Source organism: Solanum stenotomum, chromosome 8 (genome assembly GCF_019186545.1).
Source record: "Solanum stenotomum isolate F172 chromosome 8, ASM1918654v1, whole genome shotgun sequence".
Taxonomy (NCBI): Eukaryota; Viridiplantae; Streptophyta; class Magnoliopsida; order Solanales; family Solanaceae; genus Solanum; species Solanum stenotomum.
This window is the reverse complement of record NC_064289.1, coordinates 13,696,116-13,713,292: the sequence shown is the minus strand read 5'-3', so window position 1 is coordinate 13,713,292 and position 17,177 is coordinate 13,696,116. Positions and strand designations below refer to the sequence as shown.

At 33.6% G+C, this 17,177-nt stretch overlaps 2 protein-coding genes across 2 annotated transcripts; one reads left to right on the top strand and one right to left on the bottom strand.

The window, feature by feature from the left end:
* The first annotated feature begins 1,830 nt into the window (after positions 1 to 1,830).
* LOC125874034 (mitogen-activated protein kinase kinase kinase 20-like) lies at positions 1,831 to 2,935 on the top strand. The gene has a single exon (XM_049554844.1). It carries the CDS (start codon positions 1,913 to 1,915, stop codon positions 2,933 to 2,935), a length of 1,023 nt encoding a protein of 340 aa, XP_049410801.1. The 5' UTR covers positions 1,831 to 1,912.
* Positions 2,936 to 5,076: 2,141 nt separating this feature from the next.
* On the bottom strand, positions 5,077 to 10,121 carry LOC125873507 (uncharacterized). Its single transcript, XM_049554433.1, has 7 exons — positions 10,065 to 10,121; positions 7,803 to 7,888; positions 6,720 to 7,081; positions 6,367 to 6,481; positions 5,489 to 5,713; positions 5,248 to 5,369; positions 5,077 to 5,168 (listed from the first exon to the last, which is right to left on the bottom strand). Exons 1-7 carry the CDS (start codon positions 10,119 to 10,121, stop codon positions 5,077 to 5,079), a joined length of 1,059 nt encoding a protein of 352 aa, XP_049410390.1.
* Positions 10,122 to 17,177: the final 7,056 nt, after the last annotated feature.

The window sequence follows — 17,177 nt, the reverse complement described above, 5'->3', positions numbered from 1 at the left end:
CTGTGATCTATCTAGAAACAGGTTTCCCCCACCTCGAATCAATTTGAAATTTGTGTTAAAAAACATGATTTTCCCACGGATTTAATGTGTTTCAAGTTGATTAAAAGTTTGCCAGCATTATGAATTTCAGGTTTTCCAATCTCTTTTGTTTACCAGAATGTGTAATGCATACAATTTGTTAGTAGTAAAAGCCAGAGTGACATTATATATGATGAAGAGCTTGTTTGATTATTCACTCTCGCGGTTGACGATCCTGTTTTACCTTTGTTTAACAAACCTTTTTTCGAACCTGGTCACTCCTCCTATCACACTGTGCTCTCTCTAGCGCTTGAGAGTACTAGCTTTGGTTTCCCTGGCCTATCCGATAAGAGAATTTCTATTAGTTAAATGACGTTCTGGATAATTAAGCCGACCACTCAGGTTACTCTATTAAATCGAGGAATTTTGATATGCTTTCTCACAGGCATATAAAATGTACAGAGATTTTTTCCATCTGAGTTTGGAGCGGATTCAGCAAGAACGGAAAATGCAATGGATCTAGGTAGAGTCACATTTGATAATGAAATGGTGGCGATTCGAAGAAAGCCATTGAAGAATCTGCCATCTAAGTTGCTCAGACTCTTCACTTTTGGTGCCGCACCCGTGTCGACACGAGGGTGTGGTGTGGGTGTGCGATCCGTGTTCGATTTGGTCAACCAATTTTGGGTTTTTTGACCAAAATTGATGGGAAAGTCTGGACAGTTTTAATGATTTCAATACAAAAGTTAAAATGAAATGAAGAAAATGGAATACATTTTTATAGAAATTTCTATGTCACTCCTTTTCCTTTAATCTCCTTCCACGATTCTCATCAAGTTCTACATAAAATATCTCATAATAGGTTTTATAACTCTATTTTAAAACATTTTAATTATTTTTAGGCGAATCTCTGCACCCGTATCCAACTATCCATACATGGATCCATATCCACGAATCTTAAAAGTTAGATCATGAAAAATTTGACCTTTAGATCAGCACTTGTATCAGACATCCACACCCGAGTCCAAGCAACTTAGTCTGCCATTCCTTTCACTTATGTATCTGCTAGTTGCTATATTTTTAAAAGAATATTAGCAAAGTCGTGCTTTTTTTTTTTTTTGAAATTTTTCTCTCTTCAACTGGCTGAAAAAATTGGCATATTTTATTTCATCATAGTTTATTTTAAACGTTATTGCATGTTTGGTTAAGTTTCTTAGAAATTAAAAACTATTTACCAAGGAATTAAGAAGTTTGGGTTCATCAAGTTGACCGAAAATGGATAATAAATTTGTTACTCGGAGTAACTACAATTAGAGAGTTGTGAGCGGTAGTATCAAATTTGATTTACAATATAATCTCAAAAAATTAGTCTTAATTTTTTTTTCCATTTACAATTTTTTCTTTTTGTTTCTTATATTTTCACACTAAAATGAAATAAGAATAAGAACCTCAAATAATGATAAGCAAATAGATTTTTAAGGGAGATATTCAAAATTCAAATTATTCATTGAATCAAAGAAGTGAAAAATAATTCACGTGTGAAAAGAATAAAAAATACCCGTGAACTAAAAATAAACATGAACTTCACTAGAAGGATCTAACATACCCATACATGGATTTTTTTAATAAAGAATAAATTTAAATTTTATTTAGGAAAATAAAAACGAAATTGAATTAAATTAATCCTGAAGGAATAGGAAAACACAGGAGAAGAATAGTATAGAAGGAAAAAATAGGAAACAAATCTTTTTTCTGGAGGATTTTCATCTTTTAAGAAACTGTAAGAATCCATTTAGGTATAGGAAAGGGAAACATATCATCTATAAATTACTATCTAATGTATTGTTATAATAATATACTACAACCATACTGCCCATTCAATTCTTAATTTCCAATGGCGGGATTATTGTGGAAGAGAGGCACAACTCTTGGTCAAGGTGGATTCGGTGTTGTCTCGTTAGCTTCTACGTCTAACGCTCTATTTCGTGGTGTTACTCTTCCCTCTCTCATCGCCCTCAAATCATCCAACTACAGTGCTTCTCAATCGTTGAAAGAAGAAGTTGAAATCCTCCGAATGTTCAAACATTCACCTTACATTGTTCACTGTTTCGGAGCTAATGTCTCATTTGAAGATAACGTCAATCTTTACAACTTATTGCTCGAGTATGCTTCAGGAGGAAGCCTTGCTGATCGTCTTCAGAACTGCAATTCACTGTCGGAGTTTGAAGTTAAGAAACACACGAAGAATGTTCTTTTAGGGCTCAGTTGTATACACAATAAAGGAATCATTCACTGTGACATCAAACCTGGAAATATTCTCCTTGTAGGCGGGGACAAAACTGCCAAGATTGCTGATTTTGGGCTCTCCGTGACCTTGGAACAGGGCATGAACCAAAAACAGGGAGTTATCAGGGGAACAGAAAGGTATATGGCACCTGAATCCGTGATTAACACTGAGTATACCCCACAAGTTGATATTTGGGCTCTTGGCTGCACTGTCTATGAGCTGATTACGGGGACACCGCTGTGGGAAGACGCAGACGGTGATGATGTGTTGGACAAAATTGAGTTTGAGGAACCAAAGTTTCAGAATTCAAAGTTGTCAAATGAGGCTCAAAATTTTCTGGAAAAATGTCTTGTGAAGAATCCGAGCTCGCGTTGGACTGCAGACATGCTCTTGAACCATACTTTTCTGCAGAATTCATCCAAAGTAGCCAACACAGCAATAACAAGGAAGAAGAAAAGTGATTCACTACACAAACCAATCCAGAAGATAACATTCAAGATCGGCAATCATAAATTCTCGAGGCAATTGCTGGACCCGATGCCGCTTCTAGACAAACCAATAAAGAAGATAATATTCAAGATCGGCAATCGTAAATTCGTGAGGCAATTGACAGATCTGAAGGAAGTATAGAATGAAACTTGTGGAAGAATACTGGGTACTGACAATAGATAGATACATAATAAAAATTGATTTGTATATATATAGATAAGTATGTATGGGCTTGATCCCTCTTTAGGATTTCTTTTGGGGTATGTAGGCAACGTGTGACGAAGATGATCTCACGGGCAGCCCCTTATTAGTTTAATAAATTAAAAAAACTGTATAAGTGATCAACATTCTTTATAAAGAAAAGCGAGTTGTTATATCTGTGTTGCAAAGTTGAATTTGTTATTATGATTGAATTGATAGGTTAGAGTTCTATGGTTTCCTTAATAATATGATACAACCATACACAACATTCATATGTAAAACCACCATACTTCTTGGGTACACACTTTAATCTTTTGTACTAATCAATATTGCAGATCTAGACCATCAAAAGAGAGACAAGCTCGAGCTTATTTTCTCGATCCCTTGCAGCCATCTACTCAGCCTGTCACTATTTAGGACCTACAAAGACATTGTATATATAAACTCTCGATTCATCTGCAAAAATAATTTATACACCTTCGTAACCATAACGAAACTCATGGAGCAGTCCACCAGTTTGTTTGGAGACGTTTTTGGGACAGAGACACCTCTATGATGAGCTTGAATTGGAAGTTTGTTCCCAAAACCAATCATGTATGATTTTCCTCTCAGGTTTTTCCCAAGTAGATAGCGCATCTGCAATTTTGATTGAAACAGCCAAGTAAATTCAAGAGGCTTCATCAAGTGAAGAGAAGATTAATGAGTTATTAGAAAATAATGTTCAAACACTCTCCTTGCATTATTCGCTGTTTTGGAGCTAATCTCTCCTTGCATCCGGAGGAAGCCTTGCCAATCGTCTTTGGAACTTTAACTCACTGCCGGAGTTTGAAGTTAAAAAACAAACAAAGAATGTTCGTTTAGGGCTCAGTTGCATTCACAGCAATGGAATTATTCACTGCGACATCAAACTTGACAATATTCAACAAAACTGCCAAGATTACTGATTTTGGGCTCTCCATGACTTTTGAACAGGGCATGAAAGAAAAAAAGGAACTGATGATCAGGGGAACAAAAAGGTATATGGCACCTGAATTGGTTTGTGTGACAATAGATAGATCCATAAAAAAAATGATTTGTAAAAAATGATTTATCCTGCCTTGTAATTGATTGTTCGATAATTGTGAGTAGAGGAATATTTTCAATTTCTTATGCTCCGTTTGTGTTAATGTTTACGCATGCTTTCAGAGTTTAGAATACAAGAGTATTGACTGTTTGGCTTTTTACTGCCCTCTTTTCAGACAATATAGATGGCATAAACAGGTGACAAGTCCAAAAAGTTGTTGGGTATATAGTAAGAATTAATGTTTAAAACGTCTTTCTCATTTTAAAAACATGGAAGTTATGGATATTAAGAGACAAGAGTAGCAATTGAATAGGTAAATTAGATAGTATAAGTTATGGGACTCCTAAGTTATGAAGGTAATATTTTAAAAAATGAAGAAGGAAAATAATAAATAAATGTAATATTTAGGTGAAATATCCACTAAAGGTGGAATTTCAAAGGACCAAAATAGATAAAGAGAACAACGTATGTATTAGTGTTAAGTGTGCTAGTTCAATTTCAAACTCTGTTGCATATTCATGATTGCTGGCGATATTCTCCCTGTAGGCGCCAAAACTGTCAAGATTGCTGATTTTGGGCTATCAGGGACTTATCAAGGGAATAAAAAGATATATGGCACCTGAATCTGTGAGGGAAACATAAGTTGTAAGATATCCGAAAACATGTTTTTGCCTCTCTATTTGAGTACCCCCTCCAGACGTCATGAGAGGTAATTAATTATTTCAACCAACTATTATGAAGATACATACTTAAATGTCAACAAAGCATATACTTACATTGTAAAGTGATTTCATTCAAAATAGAAAGGTGGGTCTCATTCATAAAAATGAATAGCAGCATTAATTCATTGTAAAAGCAGAAAGGGGAACTCATTTATCAAGATTTGTAATGATTTTATATGGTTAACTATGATAATGAACAACTCGAAAATTGCATTGGCCACAAATTCCCTTGTTATTGTTTTTTGCCATCTTATACTAATTTGGTAGTTGTCGAGACAACAATGTTCAACATTCCTTCAGATATCACGGCTTCCCCCTTCAGCACGTTTGTCTGTATCCAGTCTCGAGCGGTAAAATAATCCCCACAGGAAATGCTCGTTGTTCCATCCTACAAAAACATCCACAAGGTGAGATGCATTGAAAGAGTACAAGAAAATGATAAAAGAACATAGAGATTATAAATGTACTTTGAGAATCACTGCACAAGGCTGTGGATGCAAGTATGATCAACTCAACATCATTGATAAGAGTTGTCATCACCAAATCCTTGTTGCGCATGAACTCCACCAAAGCGATATATCCCTCAAATCTACATATAATGGGAAATGCAAATCAATTTCTAGTAATTAAAAACAATCCTGGGCAAGGGTGCACTCCTACTTTGCAACCCTTATCCCTTTTAAGATAGATATATAGGGTAAATCTGACCTTTTTTTCTCACTTTCGAAGAAATACAGTCCAATGTCTTTTTTACCCGGACAATGATTGTCGAATAAACTTGGCCAGATATCCCCACGCGGAACTAGTTCAAGTTTAAGAGTATCGGGCAATAGTCCCAAGAACTCATACACTTTACGACTAACTCTGCAAGGAGGATGAGCCTGGAATATCCCAGGTGCAAGTTCTAGAGCACCTAAGATGTCAAAACTTCCCCTAAAATGCAACAAAAAAAGACTAATTATTATAGGGAAGCGAAGTTGAGTGGTGCAAATTCTTCAAGTAAAAAAAGAATCTTCAATATATATATAGTCTATAAAATAATCAAATGGAAACTTCTCTGCTTTTTGACGCATAACAAAAGCATATTCGAGTTTCAAGCACACAAAAAGATCCATGAAGCAATTTATCAGACATAACAACATACAGAGAAAGTTTCACATAAAGCTAAACGTTGTTTTTCACTCTAAATCTCATTAAGTTACAGAGCTGAAAAAATAGAAAACAAACAATGTATGGTTCACATATAACCTACTCAAGGAATTTATACATAATAGGAATCAAGTTCACTACCATCTCATTAAACATTATATATTCAGAGTATCATTATGTCATGGCTCACAACTATGAATGAGCAGAACTCTTTTTCATAGCTAGACATATATTCTACAGTGTCCTATTCAATTTTTAGTGATACTAATAGCATCCCTGGGTAACCATTAATTCTATGGGCAACCTAGCAAAGATGGGTAATCCAAAAAGCTAGCATGCAAAAACAGAGATAAGCTGAATTTAAACATTTTTGGAGCTCAGTGTACCCTGTGTTAACCTATGTCAGTAATTAATGTGCATTCATGAAGGGTACTTACTTCCAGGAAGGAACTAGAGCAGGATCACAAGGGTGTGTCATAGGTGAATTCATCATGCGACTCTCGTTAACAACATCGCGAGTCCTATGCTCAAGAATGGTAGAGGCACCCGGACCTAAAAAATAGGCTACATCAAATTGAATAGAAGTATAGAAGTAAATTAATTTTGCTATGAAAGCTTTACAAATGTTGACAATGTAACGAAAATCATTTTGAAAGATAATATCAACATCATTGAATTTTTTTTAATTAGAGTATATGATAGAAAATGAAATTTCTAAAGAATATAGGTATAAGAAGAGGACAAATCAAACCAAGTAAATGAATACGAAATATGGTGGTGAATACTTAACCTTTAGGCTTGCTAAATTTTCGGGATTTGACTGACACAACTCTTGAGGAGATAGTATTTATCGGTGCAGATCCATATTTCTTGATACGTGATGGCAAACCAAGTGCTTCTTCAACCGGTAGATATCTTGTTTTTCCAGTTTGTACCTCCTTTTCCCAGTTAATATGTTGCCTCCGAGGAAACTTACTATGTTTCTTTGGTTGTACAGTACTCTGACAAATTTTTGTAGAGGCATGTGACTTGGGTCCCTTAAAACGCTCATTTTCTAGTCCATGCAGTGAAAACATTACCCCCTTGCGAATATCACATTCTTCACAACGCCAATCCACTGGTGCATTTTCCCAATAGCCCACAACACAATATCTTAAAGGAAGAGAAAAACAAAAAAAATTAGAACAAGAAGATGACTATGTATGCATAAAAGATACACACAATATTTAAAAGAATTAAATGCCACAACATGCTAATAAAATAATAGATTATACTAATATTTGCATTAGAACTAGTTCTACATGTATGCCTGTAGCAGGAACTGACAACCTACGTATAAACGCTACTACTAATCAGATGCTTATAGCAGGAGCTAGCAACTTACAACCTATGACTACTTAAGCTTTTATAAATAAATTACCTTTTGAAACCTAAACAAAAAAAAAAGTGTATCCTTTAGGTGGAACCCAATATCCAATACTATTAGCGTTCGACAGTTGTGAAAAATGCCAGAAAGATTAGACAACTCGAAGAAGTCCTTACTCTCCCTAAGAGGTAACATCACTTCAATATAGTCTTTTAATTCTATTCTACTTTTTATTCCTAATTAATTACCAAAAAAGGGGACAAAGTTGGTAATCAACTAGCAATTTTCTTCGAGATAAGTAGCCCTTTGTGTGAAAAGATCACTTTTTCCCTTAGAAATGGCAAGTCAACCAAAACAGAAGGGGTTTAGGATTGGGACAATGTTTACAATTTTCAAAGAACACACACACACACACATGCACAAGGTGATAAAGCAAGTACGAATCAGAGAGTCATGACTTTCAGCTCACTTGACTGCCCTGTCATATTAAAGAGAGAGAGAACTTACTGGTGCACATCAACATTCTTACACTGATAGCATGTAATAATTGCTTCTTGAATACCAAAATCACCACAAACTTCACAAATTTTTTTCTGCAAGTTCATAAGAAAAGACAAGAAATTCATAACCAACATTACCATATGAATAGAATGAAGAATAAGGAAACAAAATGTCATCAGTTACACAAAGGTAAATCATAATAAGAAAAATCATGTTTCATCCCCTTTTTTCATTAGCTCACATGCTTACATATGTAATAAATCCACTTTTGCAACGGACATATATCCAATACATTCGAAGTATTATCCTCGACATCTTCTTATGGACTTTAGAGCAACAAACACAACTTGTTGTAGTTAAAGCATAAATCTTGATGCACAAAATAAATCTCTCCAGACTATTTGTCCATCTTAAGCAATGTGATCATATAATCTTTATCTTTGCAGAAAAATGAAAAAGAAAAAAGCACAACCATAGTGCAATCTGCATTGATGTAAAACTATTTTCAACCTATAATTTTAACAAATCAGTAAGGTGACTTTGGAGTAAAGCAAACATCCTTAGTACTGAAAGAGAAACACAATATCCTAATACGGGGCAAGTATAGAGTGAAAAAATTAAGGACTTGAGACAATAAAACTGCACACAAAATAATTAGGAAAAAACACCAAACAAACAACAATGTATTGATTCCAATTGCTTAATGGAGATAAAATCGAAGTTATTAATAGTTATGAGACGGTGATATATATGTCTCTTAATGATATAGAAGATATTATTATAAATAAAACTTGTACAGAATTCAACCTTCTTATAAAAGGAAACCATACTAGACAAACTTACTTTAGAGTTGAGAACTTTAGAAGTTAATATTGCCTATTCGAAGTATGTTGAATAAGTTGGTGCTAGTACAACTTATATTATTCATATTTGGATTCACCTCATCACAAAAGTACTATCTCACATGTACTTACTTCTCTTTTGTCAATTACTGCATCTCTTTTGTGATGCATGTATGGACTCTCAAGGTGGCACGAATCCTCGCTAGGCACGCTGATCATTCCATTGGCTTGTGGTGAACCCTATTTATTATTGAGGCACTTTTGCTTATGAAGTAACATTTTCTATATTTTGGGTATAGTTAGGGACTTGTATCATGTGTGATTTAGAAGTTCCATAAATATCATACATGTCATGTTTTATTTTGTAAAATTCTTAATGTAGCCTCGCATGGTTTTTTTATGACGGTATTGTTTTTTTATTTCAACTTTCCACTAAATGAATCACTCAATACTTTATGAGATGCTTTGTCTTTCTCTTCTATGTACCTATCATGTTCATAAGTGGTATTAGAGAACTAGGATTTGTTGGTGTTCATATATACAATTGAGAGGCTATACATACCTATAAGAACTTATATGTTTGTTCCAATTCCTATTAAATTTCATATGTATCAAATAAGTAAGTGATGAGCAAGAAATTGAAGACTCGAGCAATGATGATACCGCCCATTGGGTAAGATTGTGAAGTGTTTGTTAGTAAGGCATGAGACTCAAGAATGAAATGAAAGTGTAATGAGGGGCCTGTTGTCAAGGAGAGGAGGCATATAATGGCTCAGTCCGCTAGTGATATTGTTCGCTTTTGGGCCTAGGCCCCCATGAATTTATAATGTGTCACTGTGGTGTATATATCTATATATATATCCTGTGAAACTTTCTATCTGTGTAGATATTTACTTCTACTCTGATGTTCCATATTATCCTTCATTTTAAGTGTTTAACACTCTTTCATTTGTATTTTATAATCATAGTGTCTCAACCAACTTAAACAAGCTAAGTATTGAGTTTTATCCATCCTTCAAAAAGATATTCAATAGAGCATTAATCTAAATTACTTTATACACCTCTTTAAGCATTTTAATTAGCTAATACTCTATCAATTTGAACAATAAGGATATTTTGCAATAAATTAAATTTGATGAAACGACAATTATCAATTTTTTTATAATACACAGCTTTTTCAGATATCCTTTAATTTCAACTCAAAACTAGAAAAAACCATTTTTTAAAATGCTACACAGAAGTAAAGTTTTAGCAACACTGACTCAAGTCATACCNCCCCCCCCCCCCCCCGGGCGCCCCAAAAAAAAAAACAGATCAATTCTTTCAGACATTTTTAGGGAGAGAAAAAAAATGCTATAAAAATAAAAATGACTGTAGAATCGCATAAACATTAGCTATGAAAAAATACAATCATTGGTTGTTTTACCATGTTGGGCTGATGAATGTTGTTTGATTCCTTTTGCATCGGAGAAAGAGTGTTCATTTGAGTTCCACGGCGGCACACCTGCAAACAGAGAAAAAATGTCCCAAATGGTCCTACTCAACACTCAATTTGTACGTTTTGCTATTATTTTCTACTCACGTTTACCAATTACATATGAATTTGAAATATTCAAACTCATTATTTTACCAGATTTTTTCAACTAATTAATGTTTAGTGGAGTATCAGATTTTGAAAAATAATTTGGTCAACGAAGAATTAATGCTGAAATTAAGACATATAAAAATGTTATTGTTTTTCTTTATTTGTTAAAAGTAAAAAAATAAAATAAAAATTTATTTTTGAAATATTAAACAAATATAAACAAAGTGAAAACATAATAAACTTTGGGCAATATCGTTGTGGGTCTCAAAAAATAAAATAAAAGATGACTCATATTTTGGCATTTTAGCTCTAAATATGAGGAGTTTATGTATTCTATATGTTAGTACATAATTGTTGATTTATATGATTAAGAAGTCAAAGCCAAAACTTATGAGGAAAAAGTTGGGGTGTGTTTGGTATTAAGGAAAATAAGCTCCACAAAAAATATTTTATTAAAAATGCATATCAGTAATTGGTCATATCAATAAGTTCATGAAATGGTCCTCATATATCGTCATAGTTGTCCGACTCAATAATCGTTTTTGTATCAAAGTGGACACATATGATCCTCATTCATATTTCAATCTCAGACTTACGTAGTCCATATCAATATATCATATTTCAATCTTCAATCCTTCACAACTCAACTCCACAACATCACATATGAGAAAATCACTCGGTCTTTAACACATTATATTTGATCATGAATTTCAATAGATACATAGATAGAACATGTTGTTAGGGGTATAACTAGCACAAATGCATCAACAATGCATAAATACAATGTCTAACTCATATCAACACACAACATGAAAATCAAAGCTAAATCCAACATTTTAAGTAATTTTTTCTTTTACTAGTCTCTGTATCTTACCACATTATAAAATTTGTACATTATTGACTTTATGTTCTTAGCTATTTATCGCATATTATTTTTATAAATACGATAGGTCTTATATATTGACTAATGTATTTATATATAGAGCTTATATTTGCGTTCAAAAAAATAATAATAAAAAATATGATTTCAAACATAATTTGTTAGTCTAAAATATATTTTTGTATATACTATATATATGTTTATCTATATATACACAGACATATGTCAATACAGGAACTATTTGAAAATTTTTATTGTGTGTGAGGCACAACTAGTACTAGTTGTTCCTCATTTTCCTTTGATTTTTTTAAAATTTAAATCTTATTTGGAAAACAATTTGATTGTTCCCTTAATTTGTTCGGATGAAAATACTTATTATTTTTTTACTTATTTGTTTTAACAGAAAATGTTTTTCAAATTATAATTTTTATTATTATATAATTAAAGGTTGTGAGCATAAATAAATTCAAGTTATTTCTTTAAATGGTTACTTATCTCTTGAAAATTGACCACTAAAATTATTTTTGTTTCTTTTCCTCCCATTTTTCATTTATTGTACTTCAAAAAAAAAAATTCCTTTATATTTCATGTCTTTGTAACTTCTACTTTTCGGACCCATTTAAACATAAAAAAATATTTATTTATTTATAAAATAATTTTTATTTTATTTGAAAATATATTTTTACCATGAACATTTGAAACACAACCTTTTGTTTCTGAAGGTATATTTTAAATTTGGAAATATGTTAGTATAGTATGCCGTTCACCTCATTTTTTACTTTTGAAGTTTTATATAAGTATAACATGAAAATTATTTTGAATAAATTTCTTTCAAAAATAAAACATAACTCTATTTTCAACTCTAACTCCAAATATTTCAAATACAATAAAAATATATATATATATGAATTCTATAGTCAAATGCCTAATAATAATGATCATAACCATGATTTATGTGTTGATAACATCTAAGTATTTAATGTGGTAAATACAATAATAAGTGTTTCATTTTATATTCAATTGTATTTATATTAGAGAATCATTTTACTAATTTAGTTTTATTAATTATATTTTGAAATTTAAAATTTTATCATTAATATCTTATATTATGTAGTATTTAATGATAATAATAAATATTTTTAAAAAATATTTTTTGTTAAAATAAATAAGTAAAAAGATAAATTATTTTCATTATATAAACCGAGGGAGTAATTAAATTTGTTTCAAATTAGATTTAGAGAAAACAAAAAATGAGAAAAAGGAGGAAAGAGAAAAGTAACAAAGAGAAACAAAGGCCACCTAGGAAAATAAAGCATGGATCCCACACGTCAGAATATAATATCAATAAAATAATCTCCTCATACAACTATTACTGGTTGTGACTCATACATAATAAAAAATTTCGAAGAATTCAAGAGTACAAGCTTGTACTTCCTAGAACTTTCTGCTACAAAGTACCAAGACCTAAAGTCCTCTTTGTTGTTGTGTGATAGAACTAGCTATCTTTTAGTTTGTCATTCAACTTTTCTGAAAACAGAAGATGATAGTAAGAGGGATGTTAAAAATTAATCCGCGTCAGGTGTTTATGTCAAATTCAATAGGTTACTTTAGTAGTTAAAAATTAACACGAGTTGTTAATGAAACTCAAGAAATTGATCAAAACAGGGTGTTGTTGTATCAAAACAGAAGTAGTTTCTTGGTTAACATATCTGTTGTAATAGTGGCAGTTAAAACTGGCGGTTGTTATAACTGTCGTAATTTATCATCATGTATTAAAATGGCGGTTTTTAAAACTGTCATAATATGTAAAATGAAACCACCATATTAAATCATTTAAGATTATTGCGGTTTAGTGAAAACCGTCAGTTTAACATTTGTGACAGACAGGATAACGACGGTTTCAGAAGACGCCATAAATCGTTAAAAATGCATATTGGGGTGGTTCAAAACCGCTGTTATACACCATTAGAACCGCCGTAATTACACCGTTTTTTTTTTTTTGTAGTGAATTATATGTAGACAGCGTGTGATGAAGATGATCTCATGTGCAGCCCCTTTAAAAAAAAGTTGTATAGTTGATCAACATTCTTTATGAAGAAATTAGGGGAGTTGTTATCTATATTTTGCCACAGTAAAATGATTGCACAGCTCTCATTTATGTTATCTATTAGTGTTAGGTGTGCTAGTTCAATTTCAAATAACTGCAAACTCTGTTGCAGATTCATTTGTATGATGATCCATTTGCTACTCTTTCAATTTCAAAGTTTGCCTTATCTCATTTAAATTTCAAAATTATCTTGAATCAATTTGAAATTTGTGTTATAAAACATGATTATCCCATTGATGTAATGAGTTTTTGATATGCGAGATTGTTGCTACCTAGTCTACATTGAAGCAGTACTCAGATTGACAATCCTGTTTTACCTTTGTTTAACAAACCTTTTTTTGAACTTAATTGGTCACTCCTATCACACTGTGCTCTCTCTAGCGCTTGAGAGTACTAGCTTTGGAGTCCCTAGCCTATCCGATAAGATAATTTCTACTAGTTGAGTGACGTTTCTGAATAATTAAGCCCGTCACTCTATTAGATCGAAGAATTTTGATATGCTTACTCACAGACATATAAAATGTACAGAATTTTTTTCCATCTGAGTTTGGTACAGATCCAGCATGAATGGGAAATGCAATGGATCCAGATAGAGTCACATTTGATGATGAAATGGTGGCGATTCGTAGAAAGACATTGAAGAATCTGTCATTCCTTTCACTTATGTATATGCTAATTGCTTTGTTTTTATAAGAATATGTTATGAACCAAGTCCAACCCAATATGAATACCAAGGTCACACAAGTAGTTATTGGGCTGGAAAGAGCTATTGGGCCGAGAACAAGCAATAGGGCCAGGTTAATTTGGGATCCGGGCCGAGTAGTGGATGTGAGAATGGTTCAATCAAAAGGAGCAGCGGTCACTGATTTAGGGATGATATCGATTGAAGAAAATGATTGTCCTCTCCTTTTCTTCTAGAATCTAAGTTTCTCATCCCCATTCTTATCTCTATCTTTAGGTACTTGTTATTTCAATATTTCCATTGTATTTCATCGTACTCTAATGGAAGTGGTGGTTTTAGATCGATTTAGTGGCGACGCTGATCCAGAGGATTGGATTTATAGGGCGGAGCGGTACTTCACTTTCCTAGGCTTCTCTGAGGAACACTGGCTGCCTCTTCCTTCCTTCTATCTTGATGGTGAGGCCCTTGAGTGGTTCCATTGGATGTTTTGCAACAAACAATTTTTTGATTGGAATCATTTTAAGAAGAAGTTATCCCTGCGTTTTTGGAAACCAACTGTGCAAAGTGCCCTGTGGTGGACGTTCAAATTACCAGAATTCTTGCCTTGCTACAGAAGATCGAGGACAAATATTCATTTATATATGTACAGTATCTAGTAGAAGATGCCGGGATTAGTGCTGCTACAGTCCTTAACAATGAGATTGCTTCTCCTTTGGCTGAAGAAAACTCAAGTCGTGTTGATAATGTCGAGAGTCATCCAGAATTGTTTGGCATTTCTATCGTGGAACATTCAAGTCTTGGGGACAATCTGTCTACCAGAGTATTCACCAAAGAAGTACAGGAAACTTCTTCCGCCTCTAGATTTGTAGCTGATTTGGAAGATATTCAGCCACTCAAGTCTCTCAAAGAATTTTATCATAGTTGCTGCCCTAAGGTAGTTGCAGAGGTGCAAACCGAGACTCCAATCAAAAGGCTTGATGAAGAATCTGTAGGCCCTGAATGCAGCAAAGTCCAAGTGTTCGAAAAATGCTCCCCAAAAGAGATGTCAAAGAGGTACAATACTACTGCTACTTCGCTGGATCATAGCTCTAGTAAACATAAAGCATTTGAGACATTTGGTGACAAATATCTTCCAAAGTTTCCCTTGGAGCTTGAGACTATTAATGATCTACATCTCGATAATTTTTTTCTAAAAATTGAGGATAACATTCCACCAAGTAACATGCCTTCGAATGAAATGATGCTTGTTGTGGAGCATGGAATATCTACTGAAGAATTCAATGCTCACAATATTTTGTGTCAATTTTCATTCAATCCTAATATGAATTCCTCTATTGTTTTTGTTCATGGAACTGTGACGAATCGTTGTGTATGGGATCCGGGAATTAGTTTCAACTTCATGGATCCAACAGGTTATACATATACAACGAATGTGAATCCATTACAGTTGTTGGGATATACTAACAAGTTTTGCTTCATTGCTTATGCTAACTTTCTGACTCAAGTGTGGGATCTCGGACAACAAAGTGTTGCTAAGTGGGATGTTGCAGATGAGATGGTAATGATGGAATCAGAAGTGCATGATATATACTCTGAGGTGAATCGTTTGTGTGATGACAGCTCTGTAAGAGTTGCGTCACGGGAGATACTTGTACCTTTGGATATTATATGTCTTCCAAAGTTATTTCAATTTCTACGACTATTGGCACAACTCACAGGAGGGTTACAAGGTTGCATCAAGTCCATGATGAAGTTGATTGAGCATCTGTTGCGTAATTTCTCTACGCTTGAGGATATCACGATTTTCTTTGGCGCTCAGGTGTACTAGCTAGTTATGCTACAGGTCCTACCCTTAAATTTGAGCATATTCTTGTTGGATATGGTGCTGATGAATTCATTATTTTGATAATGCATGACACTTTGGAATTGGGTGATAAAACTATTGACTTCCCTCCCAATTTTTCACTGTATGAATTTGCTGCACTACAAGCTTGTGAAAATAATCATCGGAATTTGGCTATGATTTATAGTGAGGTTGAGCTGGTTAAAGGTGCTTCAATTGCTGATGCTTATGTTGTTCACAAGTCAGTGCTCGTTAAGAGTAAAAACACTTCTATCTTGGTTAGTTGTGGAAAGTTTAAAACTATAACAAGGCTTATGTGTTACCTTTCCCATTTCGGTGGCCATAGAAGTGTTGAAGAGCGCACCGTAGCACAACAGATTCAACTTGCAGAACTTGAAAAAGCATCTGGTGCAGCCATGAGAACCTCTCTCCTTGCAAGCTCTCGAGCCCATCTTGTTATAATTCTGGAACATAAACATCATTATCTCTTCCTTCTCTGTGAGACACCCATGGAGGTAAACAAGAAGTGTAGATTGAGGGATCCTGAATCATTTTTCTATCTCCGGCAATCTTATTGCTATAAAATAGCATGTATTACCTCTGCTCAAAACTCTGTTAATATAAAAGAGAGAATGACAATTTTTTGGCTTGGCAAAAGAGAGCAGATGATTTTTTTTAGAATTGTGGCCTCTGCTATGATTCTTGGTAATATGTGTTAGCATGAGTTAGGAAAAGTAGTTAATAGGTAGATTTGTTCCTAATTATTGAAGATCAATTAGAATATCTTATTGATTGTGTAGTATATCATTTGGGATTGTAGTAGCATATTCTTTGGGATTGTAAATATCTTCCCATATATTTGTAATTCTATATAATGTATAGTTGATACATAATGAATGTATCTTTTCCATCTATTTTGAGTTGGTATCAAAGCAAAATTTCTTTTCTTTATCCTAGCCTATAATTCTACCATGGGAGAATCCTCTAAAAATACAAACACCATTCTAGAACCTATAGCCATTCCCTTTGGTGTAAAACTCAATGGAAAGAATTATTCTCTTTGGTCTCAAGTTGTTGAGATGTTTGTTGCAAGTCGTGGAAAAATGGGATACTTATCAGGAATAGTTAAAGAGCCTCTCGCTACTGATGCCACTTATGAAAAGTGGAGTATGGATAATGCTATTGTTAAAAGTTGGCTCGTCTGTGCCATGGAACCCGACATTATGTGCTTATTTGTACGTCTTCCGACGGCCAAGAGTATTTGGGACACCGTGTCTCAAACATATTATGAAGGGGCTGATCGATCAGTTATTTACGATCTCTCTTGTCAAGCAATGCATATGAAACAAGAGGGGAAAACAGTTTCTACATACTTTGCAGATTTGCGCAAAATATGGCAGGAACTGGATCATCGTAAGCCCATCCCTTTCACACAACCTGAT

Bases quoted from the DNA above. Each gene is read 5' to 3' on its own strand.
- LOC125873507 (XM_049554433.1), bottom strand. From the start codon at position 10,121: ATGAACACTCTTTCTCCGATGCAAAAGGAATCAAACAACATTCATCAG. The intron at 7,889-10,064 runs GTAAAACAACCA...ATGAACTTGCAG, and splicing joins ACATTCATCAGCCCAACATG to AAAAAAATTTGTGAAGTTTG. The intron at 5,169-5,247 runs GTACATTTATAA...ATGTTTTTGTAG, and splicing joins CTTGTGCAGTGATTCTCAAA to GATGGAACAACGAGCATTTC.
- LOC125874034 (XM_049554844.1), top strand. From the start codon at position 1,913: ATGGCGGGATTATTGTGGAAGAGAGGCACAACTCTTGGTCAAGGTGGA.